This window comes from Cupressus sempervirens, chromosome 3, assembly GCF_028749045.1.
Source record: "Cupressus sempervirens isolate cs-2001-9-10 chromosome 3, ASM2874904v1, whole genome shotgun sequence".
Classification (NCBI taxonomy): Eukaryota; Viridiplantae; Streptophyta; class Pinopsida; order Cupressales; family Cupressaceae; genus Cupressus; species Cupressus sempervirens.
Genome location: NC_143120.1, coordinates 596,164,207 through 596,182,072, shown reverse-complemented (window position 1 = coordinate 596,182,072; position 17,866 = coordinate 596,164,207). Strand labels below are relative to the sequence as shown.

At 40.2% G+C, this 17,866-nt stretch overlaps 1 protein-coding gene across 1 annotated transcript in view; it reads left to right on the top strand.

Annotated features, from left to right (window-relative positions):
* The window catches only part of LOC149568079 (nudix hydrolase 10-like), a 137,384-nt gene that overhangs the window by 105,772 nt on the left and 13,746 nt on the right, over window positions 1-17,866 (top strand). The window contains exon 4 of the mRNA XM_089821087.1: window positions 5,540-5,605. Coding sequence (XP_089677213.1) covers window positions 5,540-5,605 — 66 coding nt within the window. The remainder of the gene's footprint in view (window positions 1-5,539; window positions 5,606-17,866) is intronic.

Genomic DNA, 17,866 nt, shown 5'->3' with positions numbered 1-17,866 from the left:
TGCAGCAGCTAAAGGTTGGAAAATTCATCAAATGGATGTAAAAACTGCTTTTCTAAATGGAACAATTGAGGAAGAAGTATACTTGGAAGAACGAGAAGGATTTGTGACTCATGGTGCTGCCTCCTATATATGTAAATTGAAAGGGGCTCTATATGGACTCAAATAGGCTCCCTGAGCCTGGTATGAAAGGATTGATAAATATCTTCTAAGTCTTGGATTCACCAAGAATGATGCTGATCCAAATCTTTACTTTAAAGCAACTAAAGGTGATATGTTGATTCTAATTCTTTATGTTGATGGCCTTCTGATTATAGGAGAAGACCATCTCATTAATCAGTGTAAGAAAGAATTGACTTTTGAATTTGACATGAAGGACTTAGGGATTCTTCATTACTTCCTTGGATTGGAAGTTCGTTAGAAGTCTGGGAATATCTTCCTACATCTTTCTGAAAAGATTTAGAATTTGGAATTGTCGACCTATGTCAACACCTATGGAGACCAACTTACACAAGCTAAAGGAAGCAAGTGCTGAATCCAGACTAGTTGATCCCACTTTATTCAGACAGATAAATGGGTTTCTGATGTATCTTGTGAATACTCGACCTGATATTTGCTATGCTGTGAATTCATTAAGTTAGTTCATGTGTGAACCTTGTGAAATACATCTTGTTGCTTTGAAGCATAAATCTTCAAGGCACTATTGTGTATGAACTTAAATACGAGAATACTAGCTTGGAGTTACATGGATATACTGATTTTGATTGGGCCAAAAGTGTAAAAGACCAGAAGAGCACATCAGGATGTTGTTTCAGTTTAGGATCAGCGATGATCTCATGGATATGTAGGAAACAAGGTTTAGTTGCTCAGAGTTCTACTTAGGTAGAGTATATTGCAGCAACAATGGGAGCAACAAAAGCAGTGTGGCTTCGAAAATTGCTTTCTAGTTTATTCTGTGAACCTCTGAAACCTACCATTATTCACTATGATAACCAAAGTTGTATCAAGTTGTCTATGAATCCGGTATTTCATGATAGATCCAAGCATACTGAAATCACTTACCACTACGTAAGAGACATGGTGGAAAGAAGAGCTATTTAGTTGGAATATATTAATACAGGTGATAAAAAAACTGACATTCTCACCAAGCCTCTTCCTAAAGTGAAGGTTGATCATTTCAGAAAGAAACTTGGTATGGTTGAAATGTAAGTTTATGAGATTGAGTCTCAACTTTGTAAATTTGTATTACTTTTAATAAAGATGTTTAAAGTGTAAACTCTTTTGTCATATGTGTGATTCTATGACTTATGGGCCTACCCTATGTACATTATTATAAGGTGACAACTTTATAATGATTTAATTACTATCATGATGAATATCACGTGACTTGATATTCATGGACAAGTCATGATAGTTAAAAGGACATATTGATAGATATCATGTGATGTGATATTTGTAGAAGATCAATATGTTCATCTAATAATGGTGGGTATTATGTGACATAATATCTATGGATATACCATGATCTCTTATGGTAGATATCATGAGACTTGATATCTGTGTACACACCATAATTGGAAAGAATATCATGAGACTTGATTTTATGAGACTTGATATCTGTGTACACACCATAATTGGAAAGAATATCACGAGACTTGATTTTCTTATGTATATCATTAACTAGGAGTTATCATTAATGCAATCAGATTTCCACAATCCATGATTTATAATGCTAAGTTTCTGGAATAGATTGTGTAGAGATTTTTCATCAATGTTTCGAATCACACTACGTGATCCATCATCAAGAAGAGAGAGCAAGAGGTGTCAAATTATGTAAGATGAACTTATATTTCAAATAAGGAGAACTTATATATATATATATATATATATATGCGCTTTGTCTTCCCTAGCTAAGAGGGAGTGTTAAAGCATGTAGCTTCGATCTGACAATGAGGGTGATCAAAGATCTATATACATATGTGTATATATATATATACATATATATATATATATATATATATATATATATATATATATATATATATATATAAAATCTCAGTATATGTAATTCTGCATATGATCGATACAATTGAACCGATGAACATATATATATTATTTGAGATCATATCTCAACCATGATCGAAACTTATTTTGATTTCTTTGATTTAAAATCATTATCAATTTATATAAATATTGGGCTGCATATGAATTGAGTTCATTATGCTTTGTTATATATGTTTAGATTTGTGTTAAGTCTAACTAATATCGGGTATGATAAACAAACACTGAACAGGTATGATAGTGAATGGTCATGTCTCCATTCGGAGACATGCCCATTCACTCTCACACCCCTCCATGTAACATATATACTCGATTTGCCCGACATAACAAGGCATCGAAATCAATTAATGCAAGCATATCAAAGGCTCGTTAGCATTTCAAGTTCAAGAACATCTTTGTTATCTCTGTTATTTTTGTACTAACATATACAGATTCTGGAGTAAATCAAATTCATTGACATCAGTGTTCAAACCTGCAATCAAATTTTTGCATTAGTCAACCTCACATTGAAATTTGGTAAGAAACTTTACAATGATACATTCTTAATCTCCAACTTCCTACACTTAGCAAGTTATGAATTTTGACTCAATTTTTGCAAAGATTGAGTCAAGATTCAAAGTCTTTTTAACTGCCAATCATGTAATTTTTCTAAATAAAAAAATCTCTATGGATTCATTTTCAGATTTTTGCACAAGAGATTAAAAGACTTCTTCCCTTGCTTCTTTAGGAAAAAAGTATGGTTCTTTTCCATTTTCATAGGGATTTGTTTTATATATTTGATCTCTTGTTTATGCAAGTCTTTTCATTTCAATTTTAAGATTTGCATAATGTATATGATGTGCTCCTATCTTCTATCTAAATTCTTCAAGTTGCGTATGCAAGTAATTCATCTTGCTTGCATATGTAGTCAGGATTAAAAACCCTGTTTTTGAATGAAACTATCAAGGAAACCAAGTTCATTTTGCAACATGCATTTGCATCCAAAACTTACACCTTCACGCTTGTTATATCACTGCCATGTGACTTAAAACTCATGATGGTTGTTGCTTGCACACTTACTTGTGATGGAAACATAATAATTCATTATAAGTAGATGTTATGATGCCCATTTTCCATGCATTTGTCACATATAATGCCTGCTGTCTGCACATGCTATTGCCCTCCAAAAACCTTTTTTTGAGTTTTCCCACCATATAAGTCCATATTTTGAGCTTAAATGCATGTATCCATTTGCTGTCCCAAAAGTTTCTAGCTGTACTCCATATGCAATGCTCCCAAAAAAACCCGTTTTTAAAGTTTTGCCCCCATTTAATGAGCTGGTTTTAGCTTAATTCCTTCATCCTCCATTTATTTAAAAGCCTTTCAATCATGCATGCAAAGAAGAAAGGGGGACACGAGGCAAGAATAATCGCATAATGGAGCCTACAATGAGATGAGAGAATGATTGCATGCATAAAATGTTTTGAAGACGGAGATGGAAAGAAACAAATGTGATTTTCAATAGACAACCTCCATTATGCCGCTGAGCAAATAAGGATGCAAGTTCATGTTCCAGATCAAGATGCTTCCACCAAACTTGAGTACATAAACCATTGAGCATCTTATAGCAGCATGGAGATGGGAAAATGATGGTGTAACAGAAGTCGTGTCTTGTCAGGCACTTAAACTATTTTTATCACGTGCAAAGTTGTAACTTGTAATTAGGTTGCAAGTGCATGCAACTTTGAATAAATGAGTAGTTAGGAATTTGTTAGAGAATAAGTCAAGGTGGTTAAGGGTTTCCCCCTTCTTTCTCCTCCTTCCTCTTCACTCTTTTCCTATATAAAAGAGGAAGCTCATTGTAAATAATCATCTTTTGGCAAGGCAGGAAAATTCTGCCAATTTATAAATGCTCTGTAAGCTTTTGAGCTTAGATGTAAATCTAAATTGCTTTCAATAAAAGAGGCAATTTTTTTTCAAACTTTGTGTTGATTCAAAGTGTCATGTGACTACATTTTTTCGATATTGATTGTGATTTTGAAGCTTTACTCAAAAAGGATTTGAATTTAATTGTGCAGACTTTGAGCTGCCTATTGCATTTAGAGCCAATTTGAACTTTTGAAGGCTTCATGTTGTAGGAGGACAAATTGTGATGGATAGTAGTGGCTGTAATCACTTGGGGATGATGACTTTGGGCTTCAGTTATAAGTGTTTTTATTAAATTGCAGAGTATCCAATAAGAGACTTTGTGCGTTATTGGCGATTTTGCTCGAATCCTCACGAGGCAAGTGCAAGAGACTTTGGGTTCTTGTATTTGTTTCACAAAAATATACAAGTAAACTGCTGTCTTTGATGTTTTTCTTACGTCAATCCTCAAGCCATCGGTATTATCGTAGCAATAGGACCTTTTTTAAAGTTTGAAAGTCATAGTTGCTTCTAAATCAGTCTTGAAAAAGAGGAATTGATTAAGAGAACTGCTCTTTTTGTAGTTTCAGTTAAGGTCTTGTTGAAACCACCTATGGTAAGAAGGGAGCCTCCCCTATCGCTGAGAGGAGAGAAAAATCTCATGACATGTTGCCTAAGTCACAATTTGTAAGTTGTGGTCATGGTGACTTACAAAATTTTTAGCCAACAGTATTATGGAATTTGATTTTATAATATGACATGATTTTATTTAATTTAACATATCTTGTATTTGAGCAAACTAATGTATCCACTTATCAAGCATGCCACTCTTCTATTATCATCGTTTGTGAATCCATTTCCCCATCTATAATGATAATCAAGAGTGGGGTAAGAAACAAAAAATGGTAAATTTTAACAAAAAGAAACTCACCAATGTGTGCTATTGAACCGGTCAATCTACTTTTTGTGTTTCTTTCTATACTAGATTTGATTGTGTTGTAACTCTCTTTTTTTTCGTTTTTGAAAATTAAATGTAGATGTGATGGTAATATGTTTCTTTGCAAAGATTTTATGACAAACAAGCAGAGTTTTTCTAATTTGTGCATTATAAAATGGTCGCACTGTAATGTCATTTGATATACATTGGTGGATAATATTTCTTGTTTAAATAAATCATAATACTCTAGAAGGAATATCAACCAATGTAGTTAGTTCACATGTTGTCAACCAAAAGGGCAGTTCACAAGTTTGATATGAAAATGGGCAAGGTTAGGAGGGAACGTTGATATATATATTTTTAACTTGAAAGTATTGTTAATTTCAATTTGTCAATAATATCTAGACTAAGTCCAATTTAATTACAGATGAAAAGTTAAAATAACCTTCCTTAAACATGACCATAATTGTTAAGATGAACCCCATGTTGCTTATGTTTGGTTCCACCATCTGCAAGCTTATTTTTAGTAGTCAAAGTGTTCTCCATTTTTTTCTAGAATCCATTCAGCATGGTTACCTTTTATGTCAAATGTAGTAGATAGAGTGTGTATCTGCAGAATTTCTTTTTGTTTCCATCTATTAATAACTGTGCAGGTTATAGGGGAAGAAAGGAGTATGGATAAAAGTCCCAATCACACATGTACAACTTGTTCCTGCGGCAATTGAGGTGAAAGTTTATATATTTTTTATAAAAATCGTCATTGATGATGCATAAAATTTTAAGTTTTATTCTATTAGAATATTTTGGCTTCTAAAAATTGATAAGAAAGTTATACGGTGGAATAAATTATAATAGTGAAAACTTTGGTTGTTGGATCAAACATTAAGCATTTCCCTAATTACTTTAGTTCACAACCACTTAGTATAATTTATATTGATCACCGTCTTAATATTTTGTGTTTTTGGTTGGACTATTATTGCTGTGTCATTGCACTACCAATTGCATTATATGAATGAAACCTACAAGTACATAGCAATTGATTGCAGAGAAATAATGATAATTGTTTTATTCCATGGTCATATTTGATACCATCAAATAAAATTTGGAGGATCGTGCAGAAACTAGAGTCTTCCTTGAGAGTAAGAATATTATTTGAAGTGTTTGATGGTTGAATATTAATCAAGGTGTTTGATGGTTACCAATAAGACTACAACTATTGGCAACCACTTACAACAATCTCTCAACAACTACCCAAAGTTGACAAGTAACTAAATAAATAGTTGGGAATAAAATAAGAACCTCAAAATAAATTAACTAGTGATACATCACCTACTCCCTAAAAGAGGTCAGATTCCTAGAAAAGAAAGAAAATAACATAATGAGATGCCAAGAATAGTTCAAAATATTGTTATCGGCAAAATATCAGAAATAAACTAGAAACTTATTGGGAAAATATTGGGATCTTAAAAAATCGTTTGCGTTTTTTTGCAAAATTCAATGAGGAGATGCATCTAATTAGTTGGTAAATGAGTAAACAAACCAAACAATCTGAGTCTTGATATATATAAATGCAAATAGGGTACAAAATTGTATTCTCATGTGGAATGTTAATGGCTAGTAACCATAGCGTAATTGTATGAAGTTTGAAGCAAACTAAAAATAGAAACTTGTCTTTGTAAAACTACAAGTAAATACAAGTAAAATATCAAAATAGTCTACATCTTGTTCTTCCCCTTCCTAGCAGCTCTAGTAAAAACTACTGGAGTGGTAGTGGGGCAATGACTCATCATCTGAATCCTCATTGTCCTCATGTTCCCGAATGTTATCCAATCCCACTGCAAATCCACCCTCCTACGTAGCATGTCTCTCCAAATCGTAGATCTCATCCTTTGTAAACAATGGAGGTTACTTTTGTGGTGTTCAATGACAAGGATTTGTGTCATTCAAATCAATCTGACGAGTTGGTGTTCTCTTTTCCTTTCTTATGTGCAACCAAAGGTTATACTGCACAAAAACAAGGTCATTGAAGCGTTACTATGCTAATTTGTCTTTCTTCTTTGTGTGAATGGCCTCGAACAAGCTCCAATTACGTTTACAAATGAATGAACTACAAGGCTGGCATAATATTTAAGGGGCAAGTCTTTGCAGATTTGGGACATTTTCACTCCAATTTCACCACCAAACATTTGTAAAATAAAATATTAAAGAGGTAGAAAGCAAGGTGAAAACATATTTTAGAAACTTAATTTTTATCTAATTATAATACATGTGAAAAAATCCAAAAATCCAAATATTGTACCTGGTGTTTGTGTTTCTTCCTCTCTTTGCCAAGTCTGAGGAGAATAGCTTGCCCATTGCATTCTGGTACACTTCCATCTCAACTAGAATGAGGTCTCTCACCTCAACCTCTAGTATCATCCTTTGCATGCATCCTGTAAGGCCCTCCATGAACTTTGCACTGAGATTTGCTTAAGATGGAGAGAAGTGAAACAAGGGTTGAGGAAGTACCCCAATGCAACAATGGGTTTGTGGAGCTGATTGTCCCATCTTCTATTAATAATTTGTCTTACGGGGTCAAATTTGAGGTTGTACCCCTTATGGTAATTTTTTGTAATCTCTTTGGCCCTATCTAGGACCTCATGAAGATACCCCATTGAGGTTTGATCTCCATCTACCAAGTGGAGAACTCTAACCAAGGGCTCTTCCACCTATAGTTGAAAATTAGAAAAAGATTATCATTGATCATTGGAGACTATAGTTATAAATTAATAATAAAAGACTTGATTCTTGAATACAAAAGAAAAAAATTCAACTTTTGAAGTTCCCAAATTACTTTCACAATTTGTGTAGCAATTGTGCAAATTGGTTGTCAAATATGATGAATGCAACATTTTATTCATAAAGATTGTTTAAATAACTTGAGTCTTGCCATGCTTGACTCTCAAGCATTTGTTTCAAAGTGATCAAAGAAGTAATAATACTTTGCAGCATAAAAAAAAATCATTGGAAACCTTGTGATTGCAGCTTTAACCAACTCCTTCCCTTGGGTGTGTTCTCTCATCAAGCGAAGAACCCAAGGGTGATGTAATGTCCCTGATTTTGGCAGGTCTACGCAGTTGATGGAGTTAGCTCATCATAGCGACCCTCGTGGGCTAACTGGGGGTCTCAGTTGTGGACTTACTATTTTTAGTAAGTCTATTTTCGACAGTTGCTATTTTTGGCAGTGCAGTGGGTGGCTTCAGTAATTGGTCATCACCTGCAGTTAATAAAGTAATAAATTGCATGAGCTCTTATTTATTTATTAATCGAGTTGCATTATTATAATAATGTTTATATTATTATTATAAGGACTTTAAGAAATATTTCTTAAAAAGCGATTTGGAAAGTTTCTAGTGTTGAGTTATTTTGGGAAACTTTCACATTTTTTGAAGTGGAGTTTTAGGGAAACTTTGGCCAACGAAAGCTTATAAATAAGAGCTCATTTCATTGGGAAAGACATGTTGTTAGTAGATTTTGCATTCTGTAACCGACTTGGTTATGTAGTCGGAGATTTTGTATTTGGTAGCCGACGGGTAGATTAGGATTGTTTTGTAGCCGACAGACCCCTTCGGGAAGGTTCGGCGGAAAGTATTAATACCCCGTCTAGGTACATTGTAAATCATCTTATCTTATCATCAGTTATGTAATCTCTTGGCATATGCAAATAAAGGAGTACTGCTGTTGCTGTTTTGGTTCATTGTCTGTGTGCATTAATCAATTAATCTATGCGGTAAACATTTGGCGCCGTTGCCCTATGAACTTGGAGGGAGGGAGGAATGAAGATTAATGCCAAATCAGCTTAACAAAGATCGAAATAAAGTAAAGGGAAAAGATGGAATACGTACTGCACAAGAAAATTTAATCTTGGCACAGCAAGTCGAACGCAAAAGGAGGTTCTAGAAGATTGCCGACAGACACAGAAGCGCGAAAGAATTGTTGGAGGAGACTCGACAGCGGGTGGAGTTGGTAGAAGAAGCAAGGGAAGAGTTTTTGAATTTGTATTCGTCGAGGGAAGAGAGTACTGACGGAAGAGAATTGATTTGCACGACTCGGAGTGCCGAGGGAGCACGAGCATGGAGTGAACTCTTCGTCTAGGATACACTTCCCGAAGGGACAACTTCAGAAGATCCTTCTTCACCAAAGTTCGCAGCTGTAGAGACTGCCGGTGTGGGAGAGCAGAGCGTCGGTGTGGGAGTGCAGATTGCCAATGTGGGAGTGAAAAGTGCCAGTGTTGCAAGACCAAACAACGCTTGTACACAAAATCCAGTAGTGATGACGGGACCAAAGGAAAAGTTGCTAAAGTTTGATGGTGATGGTACAGTTGATCCAATTTGACACTATAAAACATGCAAAATGAGTTGGAGGGCAAATGGCATAACTGATACAAACGAATGGGTTCAATAGTTCTTGGCAACCCTCCGAGGTGTCACAATCGACTGGTTCACCAATGCAGATCCCCAAAACTTAACCACTTGGGATAACCTTAAGGAGTTTATTGCCGAATTTCAATTGTTGCGCAATAACAACAAAATTGTCGCAGAGATATACAATACAAAACAGGGGAAGAATGAAATAGTTCGAGTCTACGCCAGGAAGCTAAAGAACTTGATCAATAAAATGGAGAATAAGCAGGCCGATGGGCTACTAAAAAGATGGTTCATTGAAGGCCTTCACCCAAAGTTGCGAAAGAAGATGAAGATCGTGCCACCATCGACATCCACTAAAGTGTACAATCGGGCCATGAACCTAGAAAGTGAATAGAAGACCAAAAAGAAGAAGAGTAGCTCGTTGGATTCAGATGATGACACATCTTCAGCAGAAGATAGCAGTGATGATGAAAGCAGCAGCAAGAAGGTTTGAGCTCTCCAAAAGGACATGATCCGGATGATGAAGGAATTCAAAAACATGCCAAAAGAAACAAAGGGAAGCGAACTATGGTGCACGGAATGTAAGGTAGAAGGTCACACAAAGGGCTCCTGTCCAAAGAACCAATTCTACGACATTTGCCAAATCATGGGACATTCCACAAAAGAATGCACCTTCAACATGAAAACCAGAGGACCTCAATAGGTGTTCCTGGCACAGGAGGCTTTCGCATCTAGAGGGAGCGGGAACACAAGTACGGAGGGTGCCACGTCAGGAGGATACAAAAATAATCGGCTCTGTCAAAACAACAACAACAACGGCAACACCAATAATGGTGGGAGGAGTCGAATTCAGTATGATGCGAACGACCGACTGATAGTTGAATGCCGCGCATGCAATTTGTGGGGCCACTTCGCTTGAGATTGTACAATGGCGAACACTGAAATTGTTATGCAGATGGTGCGGACCCGACGATCATGAAGATGCTAAGTGCTTGAAGTTTGGAGTAAATCTGATCACCGTTGGGACGGACGAAGAGGTGTTGGCAATCACACGAAAACAAGCGAAACTATACCTCGACCCCGTGGAAGAAAAAGAGGCTAGAAGTACGGAAGGAGATCGAGAAAGAAACAGACGCGGAGACCTCTCAGTTGAAGGACACCACGAGCACCTCACCAAGGAACTGCACCGAGCAGAACATTGTATGACAGATACTACAAACGAAGTTACTTGTTAAAATCAATGATTTGTTGATCACAATGCCTCAGCTCAGCTCTGCACTCACAAATATCGCACCAACTGCCAAGTTACCAGGAGATCTAGGAAGAGGGAAGGAAATTGCCGTCGGTGGAGAAGACCCAATGTTGCTCGCCCTTGCATCAGGACGACATCCAATAGTCGTTGAGATGGGGATTTTGAGAAGTGTGCTGACGGACACAATTGTTGATGGAGGGTCTGGCGTGAACGTCTTACCCAAGGATACCTGGAGGAGGTTGGGACAATCGACGCTGTGGCCACTTACATTCCAGTTGTTGACAGCAGACCAACATGGCATAAAATCTCTCGGCGTTCTGATGGCGCAACCGGTGACAATTGGCACATAGTCGTTCTTGTTTGATTTCGTTGTGATCCTATTGAAGAGAAAAGGATACGACACCATTCTGGGCCGCGGATGGCTTGTTCAAGCCAAAGTTAAACATGATTGGAAGAAAAACACTTTATCACTTGAAAGAAAAGGGAAGAAATTTGTCATTGATTTGCATACCCAGATGGTGGGAGAAGAAGCTTTGTCATCAAATTTCGAAGAGGAAGATGAAGGGAGGCAGCATATGGAATCAGATCAGGAGGGAGTCCTGCGGTTGGAAGGAGGATCAACAGATGACTATTTGTATTCGGTCAACGGTCTCTACCACTGGCAAATAGAGGACTACAAATTGTTCCAGAGCTGCAATGTACTGACAGTAGAGGAAGGCCACAATGGAGATGAGTTTCCAAGAGAATTCAAAGAAATGAAAGAAGGGGATGTGCCACTAGATGAGACGCCTGCCCATGCATTCATTGAAGGGGAGCCCTTCAGAGACAACGAAGCCACACTACAAACTGTGAATTTGGGAGACGAAGCTGAACCAAGAAACTTAATGGTGGGAGATAACTAGGATCCAATATTGAAAGCAGCAACATTCAAGATATTCCTGGAATATAAGGATGTCTTCGCATGGACATACAAGGATCTGAAGGGAGTACCTCTGGAGTTGTGTGTGCATCGCGAGCAGTGCCAGTACGCAAGCGACCCTATAGGATGAATAAGAACTATGCGGCACGAGTTACAGAGGAAATCAACCGAATGCTAGAAGCCGGTATCATTTTCAAGGTGCAGACCATGAATGGGTGTCACCCATAGTAATCTCACTGAAGAAAGACACCACCCAGATCTGGATATGCGTTGATTTCAAATGCCTAAATGCAGTCACATTCAAGGATCCCTTCCTGATTCCATTCACAGACAGTATATTGGAAGAGGTTGTCGGACATGAAATTTACTCCTTTATGGATGGGTTTTTCGGATACAATCAGATTTCCATAACAGAGGAGGACAAATTGAAGACAACGTTTGTCATAGAAGATGGGGTGTATGCATACAACAGGATGCCATTTGGCTTGTGCAACGCGCCAGCTACATTCCAGTGGATCATACTACATATCTTTGACAAAATGTCCTTGGGAAACTTCAAAGCATTCCTGGATGATTGGTCGGTATTCAACGTTGAGGACAAACACCTGGCAGCACTGGGCGAGTGTGTGGAAAGATGCCGACGGGCGTGCTTAGCCCTGAATTCGAAGAAGTGCAGGTTTATGGTTTCGCAGGGAAGGTTGCTTGGACACATAGTTTGTAAAGAGGGATTAAAGATGGATCCAGACAAGGTCAGAGTAATATTGGAAATGCAGCCATCCACCAATGTAATGAAGGTAAAATCTTTCTTGGGACAGGTTATTACAGAAGGTTCATTAAATTTTTTGCCAAAGTATCATATCCGCTGGACAGATTAATGTGCAAAGAAGAAGCATTCAGATGGGAGAAGGAACATGATGAGGCATTTGAAGCATTGAAGGTACGATTGGCTACGACACCCATCTTGGCATATTTGGATTGGGATAAGGAATTCCATGTTCATGTCGACGCATCCAACTATGCGATCGGAGCAACCTTGGCGCAGACAGGCAACCACGGCTTGGATCACTCGATATACTTTACCAGTCGATTGTTATCAAGAGCAGAACAAAACTACAGCACAACGAAACAGGAAGCATTGGGCATGGTCTACGCAGTACAGAAGTTCCGACACTATTTGTTGGCGACACCATTTGTATTCTATGTGGACCATCAAGCTTTACTGTACCTTGTAAATAAATCGGTCATTCAGGGAAGAACTAGTCGGTGGCTCCTTTTGCTACAGGAATTCACCTTCAAAATTGTTGTACAGGTCGGGAAGAAGCATGTCAGTACCGACCATCTGTTGAGGATTAGAACAGGTGAACCAGCTGATGGAGGCATCAATGATGACTTCCCTGATGCGCAACTATTCCAAATTGCAGTGCTACCAAAATGGTATACCAGTATTGGGGAGTACTTGTCCATGGGACAACCACCGAGGGAGATGCTAGAGAGTGAAAGACGGAAATTGGTATTAAGGAGCCGCATATTTCAATTGATTAATGGACTGCTGTACAAAATGGGGCCGGATCATATTCTTAGACGGTGTGTGTTGGAGGAGGAAATACCAAAAGTACTGAAGGAAGCACATGAGGGACCAGCAGGTGGACATATGGGACTCGACCCCATGGCGAGGAAGATACTACTGGCAAGATTGTGGTGGCCGACTATGTATAACGACGTGTGGGAATGGGTTGTCAGTTGTGACACTTGCCAACGGGCCGGGAAGCCTCTGAAGAGAGACTTCATGCCACTTAACCCCTCCTACGTGCAGGAACTCTTTGAACGGTGGGGATTGGATTTCATTGGACCCCTGAAGGTGAGCAGGACTAGACAATGCCAGTACATTATTGTCGCAACAGAGTACTTGACCAAGTGGGTGGAGGCACGCGCACTACCAGATAACTCGGTCGTCAGCACAACAAGGTTTATTTATGAGTAGATCATTACCAGGTATGGAATTCCATTACAGTTAACCAGTGATAGGGTGGGCATTTTGTTAACCATGTCATTCGACTGCTCACCATTGAATTCAAAATTTATCATTCATTATCGAGCCTGTACTACTCGAGAGCTAATGGACAGGCTGAGGCTACCAATAAAATATTGGTATCAATTATTTACAAATCTTGCACAGTTGAAAGAGAAGATTGGGAAGACAAATTATCCTCTGCCCTTTGGGCTTACTGCAAGGCGTACAAAGTGACAACCGAGCACACACCATTTTAATTAATGTTCGGATAGGAGGCAGTGGTACCAGTGGAGTTCATGATACCAAGCTTGAGAATAGCACTGGAAAATAAGCTAGGTGACATGGAAAGCTTAAAGGAGCGGCTGCATAATTTGAACAGGCACTGTTGGCATAGTGGGCCACAGAGGTGACCCAGAATAGATGTAAGGCGTGGCATGATAAGCATATGAAACTCAACAGGTTTCAGCTGGGGCAGTTGGTATTGAAGTATGACGGGCGGAATGAAATTAAACCAAGAAAGTTTCAAGTTAGATGGGTCGAACCATATCAGATCTGGGAGGTCGGCGACAATGGAGCAATAAAATTGTGGACCTTGGACGGATAGGAAGTGCCTTAGGCAGTCAACGGGTCGAAGCTGAAAATGTACGATGCACGAAGTTCGTCGTTGTCGCAGAAATGCCAAGTTGGAACATCTCCCTTAGCATTGCACGTTGGTGAGGTCTGGAGGGAAAATTAAGCTGTCGTGTTTTAAATTATTTAAAAGAAAAAAAAAAAAAAAGAATGAAGGAGTGGAAGTGTGCCTGTGGAGCTGCTTCATGGGCAGGCTGTCCTGCGGACCCCCCCTTCCCGCAAGCGTCTCTAGCCCTATGGGCCTATATCCCTTAATGGGTTTTTCCGCGGACTTCGTATGTTCTTCCACCTCTATTAGTGCATCAGCGGAGTTTTTTCATCTGCCGTTTAACTCTTTCCAGGGACTTTTATTGCTTTTCCGCAGCCTTCTTAGTGTTTTTCCGCGGGCACCTGTTGTCTTTCCACGGACTGTTCTCTTGCCTCGGGTGTTTGTATCTTCCAACAGATGATTCTCTGGTTCTCGTGGAAGCTTCTCACTTCCCGCGGATTCTTGTTCCTCCCACAGATATCTTCTCTCCTACGGTGCAACAGTTATCTCTTGTGGTGTAGCAGTTGTGAGCTGTTCGAGGAGTTGTATTTTCACTTAGGCTGGCTGGTCCTTGATATATTTCTTGGTTAAGACTTTTCCATTCATTTAACCGTGGTGAGGAAACCTCTTTTAGCGGATTGACATTGGCACCAAAAGCAGCTCTTGTAGGATTATATAAGCTTATGTTTGCATCACTGTTGCGATTGCTCCTTCCAGTATTATTTGTCCACGGGTTCATTGGCCCTTGCACGCTGAAGTTTGGAGGCACTAGCAATCAGATGCCTGTTCCCACGGCCTAAACTCTCTCTTCGCGGCGGTATTTTCTTCTCCCATTCCGCGGCTTTACTTCTTCTCCGGGGGCTTCATCTATTTCCCTCAGGATTGAAGCTCTCCCACGGCTAGCTTTTTCTCTCCCATGGATGGTATTATGCGGAGTGTTTTTAATTCTTCCGTGAATGGTTATTTAGCTTGCACTTCATTTGTTTAGCCTGCATGCAAAAGGAGGAACCCTATATTATATGAGGAAAGAAGCCGTTATTGTATGGAATCAGCAGGGAAACGAAAGCAATGGAAGAACCAATTGAAGACAAGTATGGAGAAAAATGCCAAGGTTTTAGCCTTTGGACTTCGGGTTGCAGGGCCATCCGCTTCCAGCAGTAAGAAACAAAAAGTCAGGCAGAACTCACTCATCTCACTATACAGTTTGAGGGACTCAATGGTAGCGAATGCCGGAAATGGTGGCAGGAAACTCTTGACGCAGACCTGATTAAGTAGATTCTGATACGAGCACAAGTGCATTGGGCCATCCAGCTTCCAATGTTTTCTATTCGCTTATTTGAATCAGTTTTGCGTACTATGATAGAAGCATATAATCAACACAGTAGGACCAACACATTCTTGTACAAAAAGCATCGGATGACGATTTCCTTTAAGCCTAGGGATTTCACTAGGGGTTTTGGCATCCCTGGCCTAGGAGGGAAGGTGGAAATCAAGAATCACAAGCTCTTTCAGGAATGGAAAGAGCATTGGATACGATTAGTGGGCCGTGATCTTACACTCAACGAGATGGAGTCAGTAATAAAGGGGTCTAAATGTAGAGGGCTTCGGCAGGATCTTATTCAAGAAGGCCACTGGAGGTGCATTGTGGACGTTATCAAGAGGAAGCTAGCAGGGGCAACTCGAGCTTCAGATATAGTATTGCCACAGATTGTATTCATGAGTGGCATCATGAACGACATGGTGTATGATTGAGCTAAAGTTCTTGTTGACAGGATGGAGGAGTTCATGACACTCCAGCACCGCACCTTCTTTATGCCGCACCATGCAATTGGCTTGTTTCTGGAGGTAGCAGTTAATCAGATACCAATGGATGATTTTGAGGCACCACCTCGAAGAAAGTTGGCACAGGGAGAGCCTCCAATATTTTATTGGAGACATTTGGACACGGGTGGGACAGCAGTGGGGCAGAAGAAGGTATTTCGGGGATTGCAGGCGGCTCACGGGGACACTGACAGTGGACGTGAGGAGACTTTGGAGAGTAGCGGGGCGAAGTACAAGGAAGAGAGTACTTCTGCGCAAGTTGACAATGAACCAGCACATAGTGAGCCCACATTTTTCACCTCGCCACGGTTGTCAACTTCGGCACACTTGTTTGCCCCCAAGTCACACATTCCTCCTTTTGGTCAGCATCATGCACCGGTCGTGATGACCCCACCGGCGGTAGCAGATGTCCCAGGGGCAGTGGCTGAGGATGTCCCACCGACGACAGATGTTGTTGCACCGATGACCACTTCAGGTGTTACTCTCTCCACGGCCGTGGCGGATGTTGTTCCAGTTGCACCAGCGGAGCCAATCTCGCAGAGGGTAGAGTTGCTAGCGCCCGAGCCTGAGCCCCAGGTTCATTTGGATGTGATCGATTGTGATGCAGTGTTGACCATTTCGTTCTCTTTGTTAGTAGAAGCCGAGCTAGTACAATCAGTCCAGCCAGCACAGTAGGAGGAGAGCATGGAGCTCGCATAGTCAGAGCAGTCGGAGGTGATGGATAGAGTGAGTGATTTCCTCAGGCAGAAATTTTGACTCATCCTTGCCGAAGTTGGTTCCTCCATTCAGTCCCTGAGGCATCTAGGGGTATCAACTGCAGTAGTAGAGCCTTAGGAGGTGGGAATGCCACAGGCCGAGAATGTGTTGAGAGCAAAGGAGGCCGCAACGGATGTGGGCATGGCCATGACAGACGAGGCAAAAAATAGTGATGAAGAATGGACGATGGAGGGCGTGGCGAAGGAGGATTATGGGTTGGATGAGGACAGGTGCAGGGACTACCTCAGGGCTATGAAGGTTGCCCTAAAGAAGGGACACAATGTGGCATTGCAGGCTATGACTCGGTGGAGAGAGTGGCATTTGGTTCGAGCTTACATTAGGGGGATTTGTCCGCAGTGGTTCCGTTCATGTTTTGAGGAGAAATGTTGGCTAGCAGTGGAGACACTGGAGATGTTGGCGGATTGGGCCACCGAGTCGGAGTTGGGTCCGTGCAACACTTCCATGGACAAGCTGGCGCACGAGATAGTAGGACTCTACAAAGAAGTCTACTATGCTCGCAGGCGTGCAAAGGTGGACAGGGCAACAGACAGGGTCGCAGCAGAGAGATCTCTGGCAGTTGAGAGGGAGGTTAGAGACAAGATAGTCGTAGACTTGGCTAGCCAGTAGGCAGCGTACAACTATTGCAAGATAAGGAAGCAGCTGAACAGGAGTTGTAGTTAGCCAAGACGTAGGCTATGAATGCGGCGCTTCTTCTGAAGGAGGCCATAGAGGTTAACACACGGATTTAGAAGGATTTGAGCATCCGGACAGAGTAGGTCTATGAGTTGCGTCGGCAACACCATTCTTCAAGGGCACCTCCTTCTCTCTAGTATTTTTTGTCTGTTGTATGTGGTTTGTCTCCTATTTTGTTAGTCGTTAGGAGACGACTTTTCTTTTTGGGGGGGATGATGTCGTCGGTAGATTTTGCATTTTGTAGCCGACTTGGTTATGCCGTCGGAGATTTTGTATTTGGTAGCCAACGGGTAGATTAGGATTGTTTTGTAGGCGACGGACCCCTTTGGGAAGGTTCGGCGGAAAGTATTTATACCCTGTCTGGGTACATTGTAAATCATCTTATTTTATCATCAGTTATGTAATCTCTTGGCATATGCGAATAAAGGAGTACTGGTGTTGCTGTTATGGTTCATTGTTTGTGTGCATTAA